The 19,662-nt window shown below is 47.8% G+C and overlaps 1 protein-coding gene across 1 annotated transcript in view; it reads left to right on the top strand.

Moving 5' to 3' along the window:
- GALNT10 (polypeptide N-acetylgalactosaminyltransferase 10) overlaps window positions 1-18,676 on the top strand; it is a 214,038-nt gene extending 195,362 nt beyond the window's left edge. Inside the window, exons 9-12 of the mRNA XM_059417212.1 lie at window positions 2,067-2,288; window positions 5,199-5,315; window positions 13,983-14,132; window positions 14,665-18,676. Of these exons, the coding sequence (XP_059273195.1) occupies window positions 2,067-2,288; window positions 5,199-5,315; window positions 13,983-14,132; window positions 14,665-14,823 (648 nt within the window). The 3' untranslated portion in view covers window positions 14,824-18,676. The remainder of the gene's footprint in view (window positions 1-2,066; window positions 2,289-5,198; window positions 5,316-13,982; window positions 14,133-14,664) is intronic.
- The last annotated feature ends 986 nt before the right edge of the window (window positions 18,677-19,662 follow it).

The following is a 19,662-nucleotide window of genomic DNA, read 5'->3' on the forward strand; positions in this document are numbered from 1 at the left end:
AGTTTATTTCAATGTCTTCTCTGAATTTTGTGTTTAAACATTTTAATTTCTTTTTTGACTGGATCACATCAGTCTCCTGGTGACTTTAAACCAGTTAACAATCAGAGGGGGCACCCCACCTCGGTTTACAGGACCACAAAAATGCCTGAATCAAGCTCCCCTGAATTTTTATCACCGTGTCTAACTACCCTCATTGAGTTACAGATCATATTGTAAACGTTTGTTTCTTGTTTTAACATCCAAATCTGTCTAGAGCATTATCTCCTAGATCATTTTGATAGATTTGAGGGGAGGTCGTCTAAAAGTCCTAAAAGGGCCCCATAAAGAGAGAAACTGCTTAAAAGGAGAGGCATCTCTTCCTGCCACAGAAAGAGAAACTTCCTAAAGTTGTCAGATTCCAGAAGGACAAACTGCTAGAGAGCAGTGAAGTGGCAATTTAAGAAGAATGAGCTAACCAGCAGCTCGCCTGCCTCAAGAACAAGTAGATGGCCTTAGTTTGTTTACTAAATTTACCAAAAATCCTTTTTGTCTCTGCCCCTGGGAAAGGGATCTTAGAGAAGGCTGTAACAGAAACCCACTCAAACTTGCCAAAAAAAAAAGCCTCTTATTCCAAGAACTGGGCAATCCGTAATGCAAACACAAGAGCAGAGGGGCTTCAAACAGGACAGGGACCCAGAACCAGGGAGGTGTCGGGGGAAGGATGAGAGGAGCATGCGGCCTCCTAAAAATCCCAGAGTGCTTCATGTGACTCAGCAATGGAGAAGTAACAGAAGTCAGTGCCAAGGCCTTTACTTTGGTCCAGTCAACTGCACAAAAGTTCAAGATCCGGGAGAGGCATGTCTAGAAAGTGCAGGATTCATTAAAATAGTAATATAAAGAGCAATTAAAATGAAAATATGTGATTTGATCCTTTTATAACTGCAATGGTGTATCTGGGCACCTCTCCTTGGTCAGATTAGCCACTTTGGCCTGTGGTTGGAGAGAAATCTGTAGCGGTTCCTCATCCTCCCTGCGGCACGAGCAGGTGAGTGTGCCCGAGGAGCTGGGCGGGCAGACTGGGAATGGAGAGTCTTCAGGTGTGCCAGCTTTTTCAGCTTCCTCGGGCCTCAGTTGTTTGGTTTTTTTTTTTGTTTTTTTTTTTTAAGAGTATTTATTTATTTATTTGACAGAGATCACAAGTAGGCAGAGAGGCAGGCAAAAAGAGCAGGGAAGCGGGCTCCCTGCTGAGCTGAGAGCCCAAAGCGGGGCTCGATCCCAGGACCCTGGGATCATGACCTGAGCAGAAGGCAGAGGCTTAACCCACTGAGCCACCCAGGCGTCAAGCTCAGTTTTATTTATTTTTTTTTTTTTAAGATTTTATTTATTTATTTGACACAGAGAGATCACAAGTAGGCAGAGAGGCAGGCAGAGAGAGAGAGGAGGAAGCAGGCTCCCTGCCGAGCAGAGAGCCCGATGCGGGACTCGATCCCAGGACCCCTGAGATCATGATCTGAGCGGAAGGCAGTGGCTTAACCCACTGAGCCACCCAGGCGCCCCAAGCTCAGTTTTAAATTAAGCCCAGCCTTGGCCATGTGGGGCCCTGGCAGGTATAACACTGTTCGTTACCTGTTTCTAACCCACTGTCAGCCTCTTCAGCACTAAGAAAGAATGAGGCATTGGCGAGGTGATTTCATGGCTTCCTAGTCCCAAACTCAAGAGTCAGCAAAATGGAGGAGTTGGTGAATTTTGCGTTTGCCATGGGCCCCCGCTCCTGCTGGCTTCCTTCCTCGTTGCTCAGGAGTCAGCAAACTGTTTTTGTGTGGCCCATGAGCTAAGAATGATTTTTACACTTTCAAATAAGGTGAAAATATGAAGGAAGAATATTTCATGATATGTGAAAATCAAATGTCAATGTCCATAAAATTTAATTGGAATACAGCCACACCCATTCATTTAAGTAGTATGTCAGGCTCCTTTATAGCCACCTCGGAGTTGAGACCATATGGTCCACAAGGCCTCCCACCCCCCACCCCCTGGCCTCAGCCCCTCAGAGGGCCTGACCCTTCCGCCTGCCTGTCGCCCTCCAGAACCTGAAGCGAGTGGCGGAAGTGTGGATGGATGAGTACGCGGAGCACATTTACCAGCGCCGGCCCGAGTACCGCCACCTCTCGGCAGGGGACGTCGCTGCCCAGAAGAAGCTGCGCAGCTCCCTTAACTGCAAGAGTTTCAAGTGGTTTATGACCAAGATCGCCTGGGACCTGCCCAAATTCTACCCACCCGTGGAGCCCCCAGCCGCAGCTTGGGGGGAGGTGAGTCCTGAGGGGCCTGGGCCGGGTGCATAAGTGGGGCCCAGTGCAAGAAGGTAGAGCTCTCCCGATTGTGGTGGGGGTTTTCGTTTGCTACTTAATACTCTAAGTAGGGAAAAATTAAAATATTAAATTATTAGCAGAAATTTTATCATTCATCTTCCCACTCTGCAGAGCCAGTTTTACATGCAAACAGAAGAGCATTTAACTCACAGGCCAGATGGGTGCAATTTCACTATCTGTATTTCAGCCCTTGTACGTGCATATGTATTTCTTGCCAGAACAGTGCAAACCCTGCACGAAACGGACTCCGCCAATCTTATTTCACTTGTTGATAATGTGTGCTTTCTACCAAGATGCTCTCCCTGCAGCTTGCTGATGCGTGAGCAAGGGTGGAAGGAAAGCAGGCTGTGGGCTGTCCTTTTCTCCCTTCTGTGCGGTTATCTGCTGCTGGTGAGGGAAGTGGTGGCTGCTTCCAGGGCAATCACGCAAGTAAGAGGATACAGTAGAGCTCCTCAGCCCAGAATGCCGTGGCCCTCCTTTGTGCGGTCTAGTCATGGTTGGAAAGGAAGTGTGGCCTTCAGACCTGCCAGCACCCCACTTAGTCCTAGCCGTAACTTGAGTCTTGCCGAACTGCTGTGCGAGCGAGACCTCTGGGATTCTGTACGTGGGGGGCATCCCAGATGCCGTATGCAAACACAGAAGGAAGGCACATCGGATGCTCGTGTAATGTGTCAGCACCTCTGCTCACACGCAGGCTCTATTATACTATCAGATCTCACTCACAGATTCAAAGATCAAATGCTAAAAATCTTAAGACAACAATGGGATTCCTGGGTGACTCAGTCGGTTGCGTGTCTGACTCTTGGTTTCGGCTCAGGTCGTGATCTCGGGGTTGTGAGATGGAGCCCTGAGTTGGGCTTTGTGCTCACTGCAGAGTCTGCTTGAAGTGCTTGTGCACGCGCTCTCTCGCTCTCTCGCTCTCTGCCCCTCCCCACCTTTAAAACAAATAAATAAATCTTAAAAAAGAAAAAAATTAAGACAATGATAGCAGAACTTTAAACCAATGGCGGGCCGTTCTGACTGAGGGGCCTTGGGCCGTTGCCCATGTCACACACTGATGAAGCCAGTCCTGCTGGGGAAGGTATGCCATCTTCTGGGGGGAGAAACACTCCATCACCAGATTCTGGCTCTTGGGTTTCTGAACTGAGAGGATCCATTCCCTGATAGATGGATGTATTGAGGCTTGGGGACAAGGAGCATAAGAGTTGGGTCACCTTCACTTGTAGGTGATAGAAGTCCAATTTAAAGTGAAAAGAGAAATTTATTAATTCTCTTAGAAACTTTGGGTAGCTGTGGCTTCAGACACACCTGGATCCAGGGGCTCAAATGATGTCAGTTTCTTTTTCTCCTATTTACCTCTGCTTCCTTTTGTGTCAGCTTCACACTGAGGGTAGCAAGACGGTTTCTAGAAGCTCAAAGCTGACAAACCTTGGCCATTCAGCAAAAAGGTATATGGCTCCTTCCCAGTGAAGCCAGCTAAGTTATTACTTTGGTCTGCAATGATCCCTGTGGCCACTGGAGGAAGGGGACAACCAGGGATAGGACAGATACTCTGACAGGCCGCAGGGTGGGCAAGGCACAGTAGCCCCATAGAAAACCAGGGTGTTTTACCAGAGGAAGGACAGATGCATTGGGGCCAGCAGAAATGACTTGTTCATGACCTTTCCTGACTAAGCCGTCTGGCCAGCCCTACCCAACCCCTGCACAAATATTCTAGAGGACATGTCATGGGGACTTCCCTCATGAAGCTCTTCATTTCTTTGCCAGTTTCTGGGCCTTCTCCCCTTCTCCCCTGTATTAGGTCAGTCCTCTGAGAAACAGACACCAAAAGACCTGTTGGGGCAACACCTGAGAGAAGTAATGAGAAGGGAGCCAGGAAAGGCTGCAAGATTGATGTGGGGCTGGTCTGCCCTCCGGGAGGGGGTTAGAGGAGAAAGAAGGGCTGGGGTAGGAGGAGTCTCACATTGCAAGGATGCTCTGAGGAAGCTTGAGCCAAGTAACTGAGCTGGATCAGAGGAGTCTGGCATCCGCCAGGAACGGGCCTGCTGCAGTACCCCCGTGCCCTCCGATGCTGGTTGGAAGCAGCCCACGGGGAGCATGGCTCCATTCAGACACGTGGATTCCCTCCACGGCTGCTGGGCAATCAGACTCCCTGCAACAGGATAACTGAGTGGCACATTTTCACGGCCACCACACCGCCAAACCCTCCATCAAAATGGAGTGCTTCTGTGGGCCAGGAACTCCAGGATGCGGCACCTGCACTATGGCCGTCAGCTAGTAAGGCCACTCCTGGCTCCTAACTGGGAGCCGCTCGGCCTTCCACTCCTAGCCCAGGACTCCTCCCGGCACACACCACATGTGGCTCACCGCATCTCCTAGTGTTCTGGGGAAGGAGAACCTTTTGTTATTTACCTGCTCTAAAAGGCAGAGAGTCTGAGACCCCACAGCAAAGGTGTCACTTCCTTTTCTAGAGTGGTTTTCAAGGTATGGTCCCTGGGTCTCCCAGAAGGGGAATCAAATTCAGTTCCTGGACTTAGTGGATCAAATTCTCTGGGAGCGGAGCCAGGGAGTCCTTTGAATACCACCCCCACACCTTTAGGGCCCCACCCCAGCCCACCACCCTGTGACTGCAGGCTCTAGGACAAAGGCCTAGAGGAGCTCCTCTCTGCGGGCTGAGCATTCTGTTACTGAGAGGCACAGGGAACTTCCCCCAGCCCAGGCCAGGCTTTTTTAAAACCGGCAGAGCTTTCCCCATCCCGTGTCTCTGTTGGGTTCCCTCATCCCACCCTGGCATGGTCCCAGAGGGTTATCTCAAGGTGCTCACTGGTCCCCCCTTTCTGTCTCTATCAGATCCACAATGTGGGCACGGGGCTATGTGCTGACACGAAGCATGGGGCCCTGGGCTCCCCGCTGAGGCTGGAGAGCTGCGTCCGGGGCCGCGGGGAGGCCGCCTGGAACACCATGCAGGTAAGGGCCACTCCTCGGGGCCCGGCAGCCAGCTCCCCCCGCTCTGTGTGTGGCCTGGAATGCTCATGTGATCTGGGCCTCAGGGGAGAACTGATGGCTCAATGATGACAGACAAAAGTCAGCCCAGGGGATAAGTTATAAGAGCTTCCTGAACACCTTGGAAAGAGGAATCCTTCCCAGTGCAATAAAATCACCAGTCTGGTCTATTAGTTGTACCATAGACTCTCAGCCCACATGGCCTTCAACGGAAAGGAATCTACTGGCTCATATCACTGAAAAGCTTAAATGATGTTCAGGGGGACCCCTCCAGGGTCTCAACTCTGTCTTCTCTCCCTGGGCTTAATCCTTCACCTGGCTCTTCCCATGTGGTGGCAGATGGGACCGCCAGCAGCAAAGGCTTCCAGTCCCTCCATGAAAAGGCAGTCCTGGAAAAGCCCTGGGGCACTCATGTATGGGCTTTCCTAAGCCAGTTACAATAGGGATGTGATGAGTCCTTGTATTGATTAGGCCCAGGTCACATACCCACTCCTGGAGCCAGTGCGGCCAGCCTCACCCGAAGGATGGGAGGAGAGTGGAGAGGGCGGCCTCCCCAGGAGATCATGCCCACGGGGTGTTACCAGAAGAATGAAGAGGGCAAGCCAGCAGTGCAGGGAAAGGCACCACTTTCAAGAAACTGCATTTAGCTTGCTTTCTGTGGTCCCCGCCTCCAAGCAATTAACCCAAATCACGCCACATCCACCACATCCACTGAATCTTGGTTCAAAGGTACATTTTTATAGTCTCCTTACTATGTTTTCTGGCATTTTGGAAGAGCACACGGATAGAAGCCTATATTGTGGGTCCTCTGCTAAAGCAGAGCTCAGGAGAGGTGCATGGCGTGCGTGCTGAGAAGGAACAGCACTGCCTCTCAGATGGGCATAGTGCCCAGCCTGGCAGTGTCTGCTCCTCCCTCGGAAGTCCTTGTTGCTCTCCCTCCTCCTTTTTGACAACAATTCTATTAGAAGTGTCTCCCCTTCACGGATTCTCCTGAGTTCTCCAAGGTAGCATGTGACTGCTCCCCACACCCACCCCACCTTAGGACCCTAAAAGAGACGAGGAACAGCCAGGGCCTGGATAGAATGTGCCCAAGTTGCTCAGCCTAGAAGAGCCTCACTGTGTGGCAGAGAGTCCACATAAACGCCTGAGGGGTTCCCACAAACGAGCAACAAAATGGCGCCTGGGGGTGTGGCTGTGCTCACCTCCCCACTCTGAAATGGGAAGCATGGTGGCCCCGTTGCCCCAGTGGGATCTGTATCCCCCAGGGCTCTCAACCACCCTGAGTGAAGAACTGTAGTGAGCCTGTGAAGGGAGAATCGTGAATCTAAAATGCAGCCCCTAAGTTACAGGGGGGCCTGGGAAACAAAACATCAGGAGGCAGGAGCCGCCGGTACCACTCCTTTGCCACCATTGTGTCCGCTGCTGGCCAGGGTGGAGTGGAGCAATAGGGACTGGACTTACCCTCCTACCAGAAACGACTGAAAAACAGACAATATGTGGAAAACTGTTTTCAAGAGAACAGACATCGGCCAGTGGAGGATGGTTATCCTCAAGGGATAGCAAGCAGATAAGGCCTACGGCTGTCCCAGTACTTCCTGGGTGAGGAGAGCACCAGACACAGAGGGAATGTGAGATTTACCAAGTTCCCCTTGGACATTTGCTGGAGTACTGAGGGCGCCATGCCCAGTGCTCACACAGGGCCAGAGATGGTGAGCGCTCTCCCCAGCCCCGCTGGAAAACAACAGGATTCTATTTGAGAGACTGACACTGCAATTGAAACCGTCCCTCAAAGAAAAATCCAGGCCCACATGGATTCACTGGTGAATTCTACAAAACAGTTAAAGATATGTTACCAATTCCACAGAAACTTTTCCAGAAAAGGAAGGAATACTTCCCAACTTATTTGGTGAGGCCAGCATTACCTAAATAGCAATAACAAGACTAAGACATGATAAGAAAATTGCAGATCAGTATCCCTCGTGCACATAGATGCAAAAATTCTAAGCAAAATTTTAGAAAATCCTATCCAGCAGTATATAGAAAGGATAATCCACTATGACTAAGTGTAACTTATCCCTGGAATGCATGGTGGGCTTAATTAGAAAATTAGAAAAATCCTGATTTTAGAAAATCAGGACACCTTGGTGGCTCAGTTGGGCTCAGGTCATGATCCCAGGACCCTCGGATCGAGTCCCACATTGGGCTTCTTGCTCTGGAGGGAGCCTGCTTCTCCCTTTGCCACCCTCCCTGCTTGTGATCTCTCTCTCTCTCTCTCTATGACAACTAAATGAATAAAATCATTAAAAAGAAAAGAAAAAGGTAATTAATCAATATATTCATCGTGTTAAGTAAAAAAGAAAAACCAGGGACACCTGGGTGGCTCAGTGGGTTAAGCTTCTAGCCTTCAGCTCAGGTCATGATCTTGGGGTCCTGGGATCAAGCCCCGCATCAGGCTCTCTGCTCAGTGGGGAGCCTGCTCCTCCCCCTCCCCCCGCCTTCCTGCCTCTCTGCCTACTTGTGATCTCTGTCAAATCCTTAAAGAGAAAAAAAAAAAGAAAGAAAGAAAAACCATATAATCACCTTTACGCCTTTACCCAGAAAAAACATTTGACAAAATCCAACATTCATTTTTGATAAAAACTCCCAGCAAACCAGGAATAAAGGTAACTCCCTCAACTTGATCAAGATTGTCTAAAAAAAAAAGCCTGCAGCTAACACCATACTTAATGGTGAAAATCTGAATGCTTTCTACCCCTAAGATCAGGAACAAGAAAGGGATTCTGACCTCACCATTTCTGTTTGAACTGTACTAAAAGTTCTACCCTGTGGCTAGAAAAAGGAAAGTCCTACAGGCGGGCAAAGAAGGAAAGCCAAGATTATTTGCAGACTCTGATCATCTTGGTGGAAAATTCAATCGAATCTACGAGAAACTACCAGAACTAATAAATGGACTTATCAAAGTTGTAAGATACAAAAGTCAACTTACTGTATATATGAATAATGAAGAATCAGAAATTAAAATTAAAAACAAGCACTTATTAGAACAAAAAAAATATATGAAATCCTCAGGCCTGTCACTGACAAAAGACCTGTACACTGAAAACTACAAAACATTTTTGGTAGAAATGAGAGAAGTCCTAAGTAAGTGGAGATCGTGCCGTGTCCACAGGTTGGACATGAGGTCTTTCCAGACCATTATGCAAATTCATCACAATCCTAACATCTTAGCAGGCTTTTCTTACAGAAAGTGAAAAGCTGATTGTAAAATTCCCATGGAAATGGACAGGACCTAGATAGCCGAAACAACTTGCAAAAAGAACCCCAAAGTTAGGGCACCTGGGTGGCTCAGTGGGTTAAAGCCTCTGCCTTCGGCTAAGGTCATGATCCCAGGGTCCTGGGATGGAGCCCCACATCAGGTTCTCTGCTCCACAGGGAGCCTGTTTCCTCCTCTCTCTCTCTGCCTGCCTCTCTGCCTACTTGTAATCTCTGTCTGTCAAATAAATAAAATCTTTAAAAAAAGAACCCCAAAGTTAAAGGACGCACACTGCCTAATTTCAAGATATATAACGGTCAGTAATCAAGAAAGTGCGGTATTGGCATAAAGAAAAATCAATAGAACAGAATCAAGAGACCAAAAATAGACCCACATGCACGTGGACAATCAATTTTTGCCAGTGTTTAAAGGCAGTTCAGTGGAGAAGAGATAGTCTTTTCAACAAATGGTGCTGGAACAATTAGATATTCATAGGCCCCCAAAATTCTTCAATACATACCTTATATTATATGAGAAAAATTAACTCACAATGGTGCATTGACTTAAAACCTAAAACCTTTTAGAAGAAAATGTAGACAAAAGTGTTTGTGACCTTTGCTAAAGCACTCACAAGTTTTGTGAGTTTTATCTTAGATAAAACACCAAAGCACAATCCATAAAAGAGAAACACTGATAAATTGGACTTTTTTAAAAACAAAACAAGGGGCGCTTGGGTGGCTCAGTGGGTTAAGCCTCTGCCTTCAGCTCAGGGTCTGGGATCGAGCCCCACATCAGGTTCTCTGCTCCACAGGGAGCCTGCTTCCCCCTTTCTCTCTGCCTGCCTCTCTGCCTACTTGTGATCTCTCTCTCTCTGTCAAATAAATAAAATCTTTTAAAAAATTAAAATAAAATAAAAATAAAGCAAAGAACTTCTGTTCTTTAAAAGACACTGTTGAGAAAATAGGCAAGGCACAGACTGGAAGGAGATGTTTACAAAACATGTGTCTGATAAAAGACTTGGACCCAGAATACATAAAACTCTCAAAACTCAGTAAGAAAACAATCCGATTGAAAAATGGGTGAAAGATTTGTACAGACAGTTTAACAAAGAATGTATATTAGTGGCAAATAAACACATTAAAAATGCTTAACTCCATTGTAAAAATGGAAATTAAAATTCAGAAGACTGACCATACCAAGAGTTGGCAAGAATGTAGGGGAACTGGAAGAATACACTGCTGCTTGGAATGTAAATGGTACAAGCACTTTCGAAAACAATTTGGCAGTTTCTTAGTTAAACATTCATCTATTTTATGATCCAGCCATACTGCTCTGAGGTATTTGTCCAAGGGAAAAGAATGTATATGTCTACACAGTGACTTGTACACAAATGTTCATAGCCGCTTTATTTGTAATAACCAAAAACGGAGAGCCACCTAGATGTCTAACAGGTAAAAGGTGTGTATTGCAGTGAAATACTACTTAGCAATGGCAAGGAACAGACTTTTCATAAATGCTGTCATAAAAAAATGATGTTGAGTGGAAGAAATCAGACCAAAAAATACATACTGTAGTCCTGGGCTGCAAGGTCGGTTCAACATCCACAAATCAACTAATGTGATAGAATACGTTAATAAAAGAAAGAAGAGGAACCATATGACACTCTCAGTAGATGCTGAAAAAGCATTTGACAAAGTACAGCATCTTTTTTTTTTTTTTTAAAGATTTTATTTATTTGACAGACAGAGATCTCAAGTAGGCAGAGAGCTAGGCAGAGAGAGAGAGGAGGAAGCAGGCTCCCTGCCGAGCAGAGAGTCCGATGCCAGGCTCGATCCTAGGACCCTGAGATCATGACCTGAGCCAAAGGCAGAGGCTTAACCCACTGAGCCACCCAGGTGCCCCCAGCATCCTTTTTTTTTTTTTTTTAAGATTTTATTTATTTATTTGTCAGAGAGAGAGCAAGCGAGAGCGAGCACAGGCAGACAGAGTGGAAGGCAGAGTCAGAGGGAGAAGCAGGCTCCCTGCGGAGCAAGGAGCCCGATGTGGGACTCGATCCCAGGACACTGGGATCATGACCTGAGCCGAAGGCAGCTGCTTAACCAACTGAGCCACCCAGGCGTCCCCCCAGCATCCTTTCTTGATCAAAGCTCTTCACAGTGTAGGGATAGAGGGTACATACCTCAATATCATCAAAACCATCTATGAAAAACCCACAGCAAATATCATTCTCAATGGGGAAAAACTGAGAGCTTTTCCTCTGAGGTCAGGAACACGGCAGGGATGTCCACTATCACCACTGCTATTCAACACAGTAATAGAAGTCCTAGTCTTGGCAATCAGACAACAAAAAGAAATTAAAGGCATCCAAATCGGCAAAGAAGAAGTCAAACTCTCACCCTTTGCAGATGATATACTTTATGTGGAAAACCCAAAAGAATCCACCCCAAAACTGCTAGAACTCCTATAGGAATTCAGTAAAGTGTCAGGATATAAAGTCAATGCACAGAAATCAGTTGATTTTCTAACACCAACAAGAAGACAGAGAAATTAAGGAGTCTATCCCATTTATAATTGCACCCAAAACCATAAGATACCTAGGAATAAATGTAATCAAAGAGGCCAAGAATCTATACTCAGAAAACTATAAAGTACTCATGAAAGAAACTGAGGAAGACACAAAGAAATGGAAAGGCATTCCATGCTTATGGATTGGAAGAACAAATATTGTGAAAATGCCTATGCTACCTAGAGCAATGTACACACTTAATGCAATCCCTATCAAAATACCATCAACTTTTTTCAAAGAAATGAAACAAATAATCCTAAAATTTGTACAGAACCAGAAAAGAACCTGAGTAGCCAGAGGAATGTTGAAAAAGAAAACCAAAGATGGTGGCATCACAATTCTGGACTCCAAGCTCTATTATAAAGCTGTAATCAAGACAGTATGGTACTGGCACAAAAACAGACACATAGATCAGTGGAACAGAATAGAGAGCCCAGAAATTGACCCTCAACTCTATGGTCAACTGATCTTTGACAAAGCAGGAAAGAATGTCCAATGGAAAAAACAGCCTCTTCAACAAATGTTTTGTTGGGAAAATTGGACAGCCACATGCAGAAGAACAAAACTGGACCATTTCCTTACACCACACACAAAAATAGACTCAAAATAGATGAAAGACCTAAATGTGAGAAAGGAATCCATCAAAATCCTTGAGAAAAACACAGGCAGCAACCTCTTCGACCTCGGCTGCAACAACTTCTTCCTAGAAACATTGCCAAGGCTGAGGGAAAGCAAGGGCAAAAATGAACTATTGGGACTTCATCAAGATCAAAATCTTTTGCACACAAAGGAAACAGTCAACAAAACCAAAATACAACTGACAGAATGGGAGAAGATATTTGCAAATGACATATCAGATAAAGGGCTAGTATCCAAAATCTATAAAGAATTTATCAAACTCAACACCCAAAGAACAAATAATAATCCAATCAAGAAATGGGCAGAGGAGGGACGCCTGGGTGGCTCAGTTGGTTAAGCGGCTGCCTTCGGCTCAGGTCATGACCCCAGCGTCCTGGGATCGAGTCCCACATCAGGCTCCTTGCTCAGCAGGAAGCCTGCTTCTCCCTCTGCCTCTGCCTGCCACTCTGTCTGCCTGTGCTCACTCTCTCTGACAAAAAAAAAGAGAAATGGGCAGAGGACATGAACAGACATTTCTGCAAAGAAGACATCCAGATGGCCAACAAACACACGAAAAAGTGCTCCACATCACTTGGCATCAGGGAAATACAAATCAAAACCACAATGGAACAGCTAAAATTAACAAGTCAAGAAACAACAGATGTTGGTGAGGACGCGAAGAAAGGGGAACACTCCTATACTGTTGGTGAGAATGCTAGCTGATGCAGCCACTCTGGAAAACAGTATGGAGGTTCCTCAAAAAGCTGAAAATAGTGTTACCCTATGACCCAGCATTCACACTACTGGGTATTATTTACCCTGAAGATACAAATATAGTGATCCAAAGGGGCACATGCACCCAAATGTTTATAGCAGCAATGTCCACAATAGCCAAACTATGGAAAGAACCTAGATGTCCATCAACAGATGAATGGATAAAGACAATGTGGTATATATATATATATATATATAGAGAGAGAGAGAGAGAGAGAGAGAGAGTATATATATTATATATATACTCTTTATATAATATATACTCTCTCTCTCTCTCTCTATATATATATATATACACACACACAATGGAATGTTATACAGCCATCAAAAATTGAAATCTTGCCTTTTGCAGCAATGTGGATGGAACTGGAGGGTATTCTGCTAAGCGAAATAAGTCAGTCAGAGAAAGACCCTTATAATATGATCTCACTGATGTGAGGAATTTGAGAAACAAGACAGAGGATCATAGGGGAAGGGAAGGAAAAATCAAGACAAAACCAGAGAGGGAGATAAACCATAAGAGACTTTTAATCTCAGGAAGCAAACTGAGGATTGCTGTAATGGAGGTGGATAGGAGGGATGGGGTGGCTGTGTTGCTGTGTGGTGGACACTGGGGACAGTATGTGCTATGGTGAATGCTATGAATTGTGTAAGACTGATGTATCACAGACCTTTACCCCAAAACAAATAATACCTTATATTATATACAAATACCTTATAATCTAAAAATATATATACCTTAGGATTCCTTTTATTTAAAATTCTAGAACTTGCAAACTTATCTTTATTGATGGAAAACAGAGGAGTGGTTGCCCAGAGGCATGGGGAATGAGGAGGGACAGGAGAAAGAGACCACAGAGGAAGTGAGGATACTTCAGGGGTGATGGATATATTCATGACCTCTATGATGGTGGTGGTTTCACAGCTGTAAACAAGTCAGATTTATCAAATTGTGCATTTCCAGTGTGTGCAATTGATGGTATGCCAGCTAGTCTTCAGTAAAGCTGCTGGCAGGGGGGAAGTGCTTCTCAGCCAAATGCAATATGTGAACCTGGTTTGGATCCTGATTTAAACTGTGAAAAGAAACTTACAAGGCTAGAGCACTTGACCTCTAGCTACTTGATGACATTGAGGACTTTGTGGTAACTTTTTATTTCTATAACGGCACCTTGGTAAAATCTTTACACGGGACATGTTGTGAGGTCTGTTATTTGCTTCAGAATAGTGTCGGGGTGGGGGGTCATAGAGGGGTTAAACTGTAACAAGATCCGCTGTGAGTGGTAACTGTTGAAGCTGGGTGACTGGAACAGGCGTGGTCAATACTGTTTTCTGGATCTCTGTGTTTACGTTTTCCATCACTCCAAAAAAGAGAAAGTCCCCTGGTTTTGCTGTCCCTGTGATGATGTCCCTGTATATACAGGTGTTCACCTTCACCTGGAGAGAGGACATCCGGCCCGGAGATCCCCAGCACACCAAGAAGTTCTGCTTTGACGCCATCTCCAACACGAGCCCAGTCACCCTGTATGACTGCCACAGCATGAAGGGCAACCAGCTATGGAAGTACCGCAAAGTAAGGCAGTCTATGTGGGCAACCGGCTTGATTTTTAAAAAGACAAGCAGATAGGGGCACCTGGGTGGCTCAGTGGGTTAAAAAGACAAGCAGATAAACACTCCATGCCTCCATCCTACTCCCCCACAGAGCCCACTCCCTCACATATTTGTACCACAAACCCGCCATGCCCGACTTCTCAGTCATTCGAGAGAAGCCAGGAATCCAGATTTTTATGTGGAATCTTTAGGATCTTAAATGTTGGCAACCGAGTCCACTAAAAAACACACACAAACCAAAGACACCATGAAAACCAGTGAAACTGGGCCAGAGACAAGCAGACTTAGGGCCAGGCCAAAAGTGGGCCACTTCTCTTCTACCTGCATCCCTCCCTGCCCGGGCTCAGGCAGCAGGCCCAGGGCAGGCACGGGAGGGCCAGGCAGGTGGGCGATTTGCAGGCCAGTGCCGGGGCTCGAGTCTGCTTTGTGGTACGGCTGCTGCTGCCGCTCCGTGTCCCCAGCACCGCCTGGCTGATTGCCTCCCTCTTTCCTAGGACAAGACCCTGTACCACCCCGTCAGCGGCAGTTGCATGGACTGCAGTGAAAGTGACCACCGGATCTTCATGAACACCTGTAACCCCTCTTCTCTCACCCAGCAGTGGCTGTTTGAACACACCAACTCGACAGTCTTGGAAGAATTCAACAGGAACTGAGCCCTCACGTCTCCTCAGCAGGCCTGGCGGAGTCGTCCCTGGCCCCGCTGCAGCCTTCCCCTCCCGAGGGAGGCCGGGCTTCCGTGGGCACCGTGATGTGAGAGGTGCTGGCCAGCCGGTCCAGGGCACAGAGGGCTCTTAAAGCTGGCGCAAGGTGTCCGCCTGGTCCCTAAAGCCCAGGGGTGGAAGTGGGGTGGAGAACAGACCCCCACAGGAGCCCCCACAGAGAGCAGTGCCTGCTTTAACCCCTGATGGCATCATGGAAATCCCAGAGGGCTTTTCAGCTTTGTTCTCGCGGGCCCTTGAGCATTATGTGGGAGGAATGCCAGGGCAGCCCTACGCCACCCTACAGTGGGTCCCACAAGGTTGCCTAGCCTTCGGATGGCTCATCCGGGACAGTCCTCCAGAAAAGGGGCATCTTCTGCCTGTCTGGGCAGCTTGTAGCACCAGTGTCCTCATCTACCCCAGGAAGGGAGAAAGGTTTTTCTGGGGGCCGCCAGTGCCAGACATTCAGTATCTTGCCTGTCGCGGGCCACTGCCATTACCGGCTTTGTCACAGCCCCAAGTGATGAAATCGAAGGCCTCACCTAGACTGTCACAGTGTTTAATACTGAGCACTGGCCAACTGCCAGGCCTGGGGGCAGAAGTGGGACCCCCAGGCATTCCTTTGCCACCACGGACACATGGGCTCTCTCTCCTTGCTCTCTGGGCGCTTGAAATGTCCACAGAGTGCCTGGCAGGCACAGGACAGCTCAGCCACCAGCTTCTCAGAGCTGTGTCACATGGCCTTGAGTCGGTGGAAAGGGCCTAGTGAGAAGACCTCCAAAGTAGATAGGCTGGCGGAATTTCCCCGATCAGTGCTTCCATCTTCCTCTTTCTGTCTTGGGCAATCTCGCGCCTCAAGAGAGGAGCAGACGTGTGAGGTGCTCCCCTCACAACATCTGGAGGCCTCCAGGGCAGACCATGGGCAAGATGCCCAGCCTCTGACCTCATCGCGGCTCTAGTTCTCATATAGAGCTCTAGAATTTTTCAAGAACTCTATCATTAGATCACAACCTAGAATGCTACCCAGGATTCTGGTGTTCTAGCATCAGCATGCACTTCAGGAATGCTGTGACTGGAAAGAGCCAGCCAAGTGTAGTACAGTCAAGGCAGCCCCCCTGCCTACAGACAATCTCTGAAACCCGAGGTTGGTGGTGTTGCGGGGGGTGGGTGACCTATGTCTGTCAGCTCGTACCAGAGACCTTGGTATGACATGGTCCTCAGCGCAGTCCCAAAGCCCTGTGACCCTCCACCACCCTCCCAGCTGCAGTGGAGTAAAGCGCCCAGTGTCCCACAAGCAGATGGACATCTAGGTCCATGCCAGTCCCTCGTGTTTACCTTTTGCTTTGTTAATTATGTGTCAGATTCCCAGAGGGCTCCCAAACTAAGAGAAATCGTTTCTGCAACCAGCCTGCCCCCTACTGATTCAGAAATGGAAATCCCATTCCACAACCTATGGCTTCCACCAGCTAGTCCGGGAAATACTTGAAGTCCGTATTCCAATTAGAGTTGGATCTCTCAAATGTGGCATTTACCGATGAAATGAGACATATATCTGGGAACAGAGCCACAAATCTGCCTTTGAGATGCTGGCTGATCTCAAGGCCATTTTTGTCTGGGGTGGGGGAGGGATCAACTCCCAAAACCCATCACCCCGATTATGCAAAGAGCTGGCTGAGCACCGCTTCCTCCACTTCTGCCCCCCACACAAGCCCTGCGCTGGCCACCTGCCCACAGGAGAAGTGGCCCCTCTGCTCGCAGAAGCTTCCTTGTCGATCCCTCGTGTCTTTTCCAGATGAGTCCCTCTATCTTTCGAAGTGGCCCTCCATAGGAAGGAGTCCGAAGAGGAGGCCCCTTCCAGGATCTAGGAGAACAGGAGTGTTGCAGTTCAGAGAGCTGAATTAGGGGTCATCCTCAGAAAGCAATGCAGCATCATTAAAATAAAAACTGTGCCTTTTAAAAAGAAGACAAAATGCAAATGTACAGCAAATCCCTAAACTTGAACAATTCCCTAGTGCCTTGCTAGACAAACCTGCAGGGGCAGGATTGGGGGGAGGGGAAACACTGGTGGTGGCGTGTGTATTTTCTGTTGGATGAGTGTTTCAGAACTTCTAATTTCAAGTAGGAGATGTGGGGCCAGAGCAGGCAGGATCTGAGACGAAGAAGCCCTCAAGGGCCAGACGCTAGAGTTGTTCCTGTTTGTGCCAGGAACACTACAAATTAAAAGGGCAGTAGAACAACTCCTTTAGTCTGTAGCCTGTAGCCTGGAAGGGCCTCAGCAGCCCCAGAGAGAGACCCCTGTTCAGAGGCCATGCCTGAAGTCCGCATCCCAGCCCCCAGACAGAGTGCCGAGCACTCCTAGATTCCCAAGTGGTCCCATTCCGAGGGGGTGACTGTCCTTGGCAAGACCAGGACTGCTTGGACAGCAGGAGCAGCAGCCAGCAGGCCACAGCCTTCCTCTTTGCCATCCTTTGGTTCTCTTTCAAGTCTGGTTTGGCCCCCTCAACAAGGGGGTGGGGGGTTCCCCCTTAGCAGGTCTTATCCAGAGGTCCTAGGACTTGACAGAGTAATAGGGGAAGGAAAGAGAGACGTTCATGGCTTAGCTGACCAATGGACGGAATACTAAATACTGACCCCTCGTTTTGGCCTCAATTTTGAAGACCACCTGTCAAAGATTCCGGTTCCTGCTCGCACTGCCAGCTGTCCCTCCGGAAAGCAGCCAGGAGTCCGCGCAGGTGCTCTCATCTGGGTAATGGGTGAGGAGGGGGGCCCCTTTTCCTCTCTTTATTCTGAGCAGGAGGTCACAAAATGGTGTGGGTGGAGAGTATCTTGACCAGGGGGCCCACCAGCAGCCTTTCCACAGGAGGCCTCCAGAAGCATTTTGCAATGCAGAGAGCATCTTTGGAGATACAAGGCCTTGGGAGGGGGCCAAGTGTGCAGGCACATGTGTGAAAAGCCATCCCACCGTGTGCCTCCGCCTGGAGGTTTCGACTTCCAAAGCCATCTAGGAACTAGGCATCTACCCCCTGAGGAAGAACTAGTTCAGAGGCAGGAGGGGGGGTCCTCCCACAGACCTAGAGGAGAAGGAGCACTTCTTGCTGTAGGGTACGGCAGACAGGTCCCCAAAGTCCCCATTGTCTTCACTCTGCAAACCTACCTGGTGAATTTCTTTTTCTCCTGAAGAAAGAGATAATATCTTTTAAAATGACTCCATGTTTCTTTCCATGCATCTTCATTTTTCTGTCTCTGGAGTCTCAAAGGCATGGCAAAGCACTTTACGGTAGTGACTGAGAAACTGGATTCCTTGCTTCAGTGATCTTAGCTTGTACAGGTTGGGGGATCTTTTCTAATTCCTGGGAAGCTGTGCACTTTTAATGTTTTCTGGAGATTTTTAAGTGTGGAAGAGGGGCAAAGGGTGCGGTACTACTCTGGAATTGTTTTCTACTTTCTCTTTGTGAAAATCCAAGTCCTATTTCAGTCCAAAGTTGATCTTGAGCCAAGGCCCACTGCCACCTCTGGGGTGGGACCTACATCCCCAGTGGCAAGGCCCCCCTAACACCTGCTGGTCACATGGCTTTGATTCTGCCTTGTCAGATAACAGGGTCGGGCTCCTGCTCTGTTTTGGGCTTGAAGACTGGGATCCCAAAGGGACTCTAGGCAGGGAATATTGGGATGGCACACTGGGTATTCCATACAGAAAGCTCAAGACCACCAACCCCTCTTCTGCCTGGAAAAGTGAGCCTTTGTGAAGAACTGACTTACCGCGTACAATTGTGATTGTGACTGTTGTTGAATAAACCTCCAGACTTTCTGTACCGTGCTATCTGCCTTGTTCTTATCACACACCATCTTCTACCCCATCATTCCCCACATGTTCAGTGAATGTCTGCTCAGTACCCAGAATAATGAGCAAGTTCCCAACAGCCATCGATCTAGAGAAGAAGGCAAACCCCCGACAACTAACGAAGATGATTCTAAATGTGAACAGGGCGTTGAAGGATAAGAGACAAGATGTTTGAGAGACTGGAGCGGGGATCAACATTAGGTTGGCTGGTGAGAGAGTGCCTCTCTGTGAGAGCTGGAACACAGAAGGGAGTGGGATCCAAGATGCAGCTCTGGGGGAGAGGGCTCCAGGCAAAGGGAACAGCTAGTACAAAGGCCCTGAGGCAGGAAGGAGTTCCCATGTTGAAGGCACAGAAGGAGGTGAGCTTCCCGGGTTAGGTGGGTAGCCCACACAGGGTCCTACAGACTACAGCCAGGACTTGAAGGTTTCGGATGGACAGAACAACATGAAAGAGTTCATTTCTGATGCTCACCTATCAGCCACAAATTTTTACCTACCAAAACATGGTGATACTTTGCATATTAGATATATGTAATGCCAAGTGATAGAAAGAGCTCTGGCTGGCCTGGCTCTGCAACGGATTGTAAGGTCTTGGGCAAATCCTGCCCCCTATCTAGGCCTCAGTGTTCTGCCATAAAGTTGGGAAGGTTTTGGGTGATGCTTCCAGCTTCAGCTGTGGTTCTGTGGTTGAGACTTGGTGTGGGACTGCTAGGACCAAGGGCGGAAGCTGCCTGCTGGTGCTGTCACCCAGAGCCCACCAGAGGGCGCTGTGGACCCACCCACGGCCTGGAGAAGGCTGATGAACAGGAGCAGGGAAGGTTTTGAGGGGCAGGTTTTGTGTACTGGAACCAGAAGGTCCATATTAACTTAATTTTCTTCTAAAATTGTAATGGCTTCTTTTTATAAAGATTAAATTCCTTTACAAGAAGAAGAGAGAGAGGAGAGAACATTCC

This window comes from Mustela nigripes, chromosome 12 (genome assembly GCF_022355385.1).
Source record: "Mustela nigripes isolate SB6536 chromosome 12, MUSNIG.SB6536, whole genome shotgun sequence".
NCBI lineage: Eukaryota > Metazoa > Chordata > Mammalia > Carnivora > Mustelidae > Mustela > Mustela nigripes.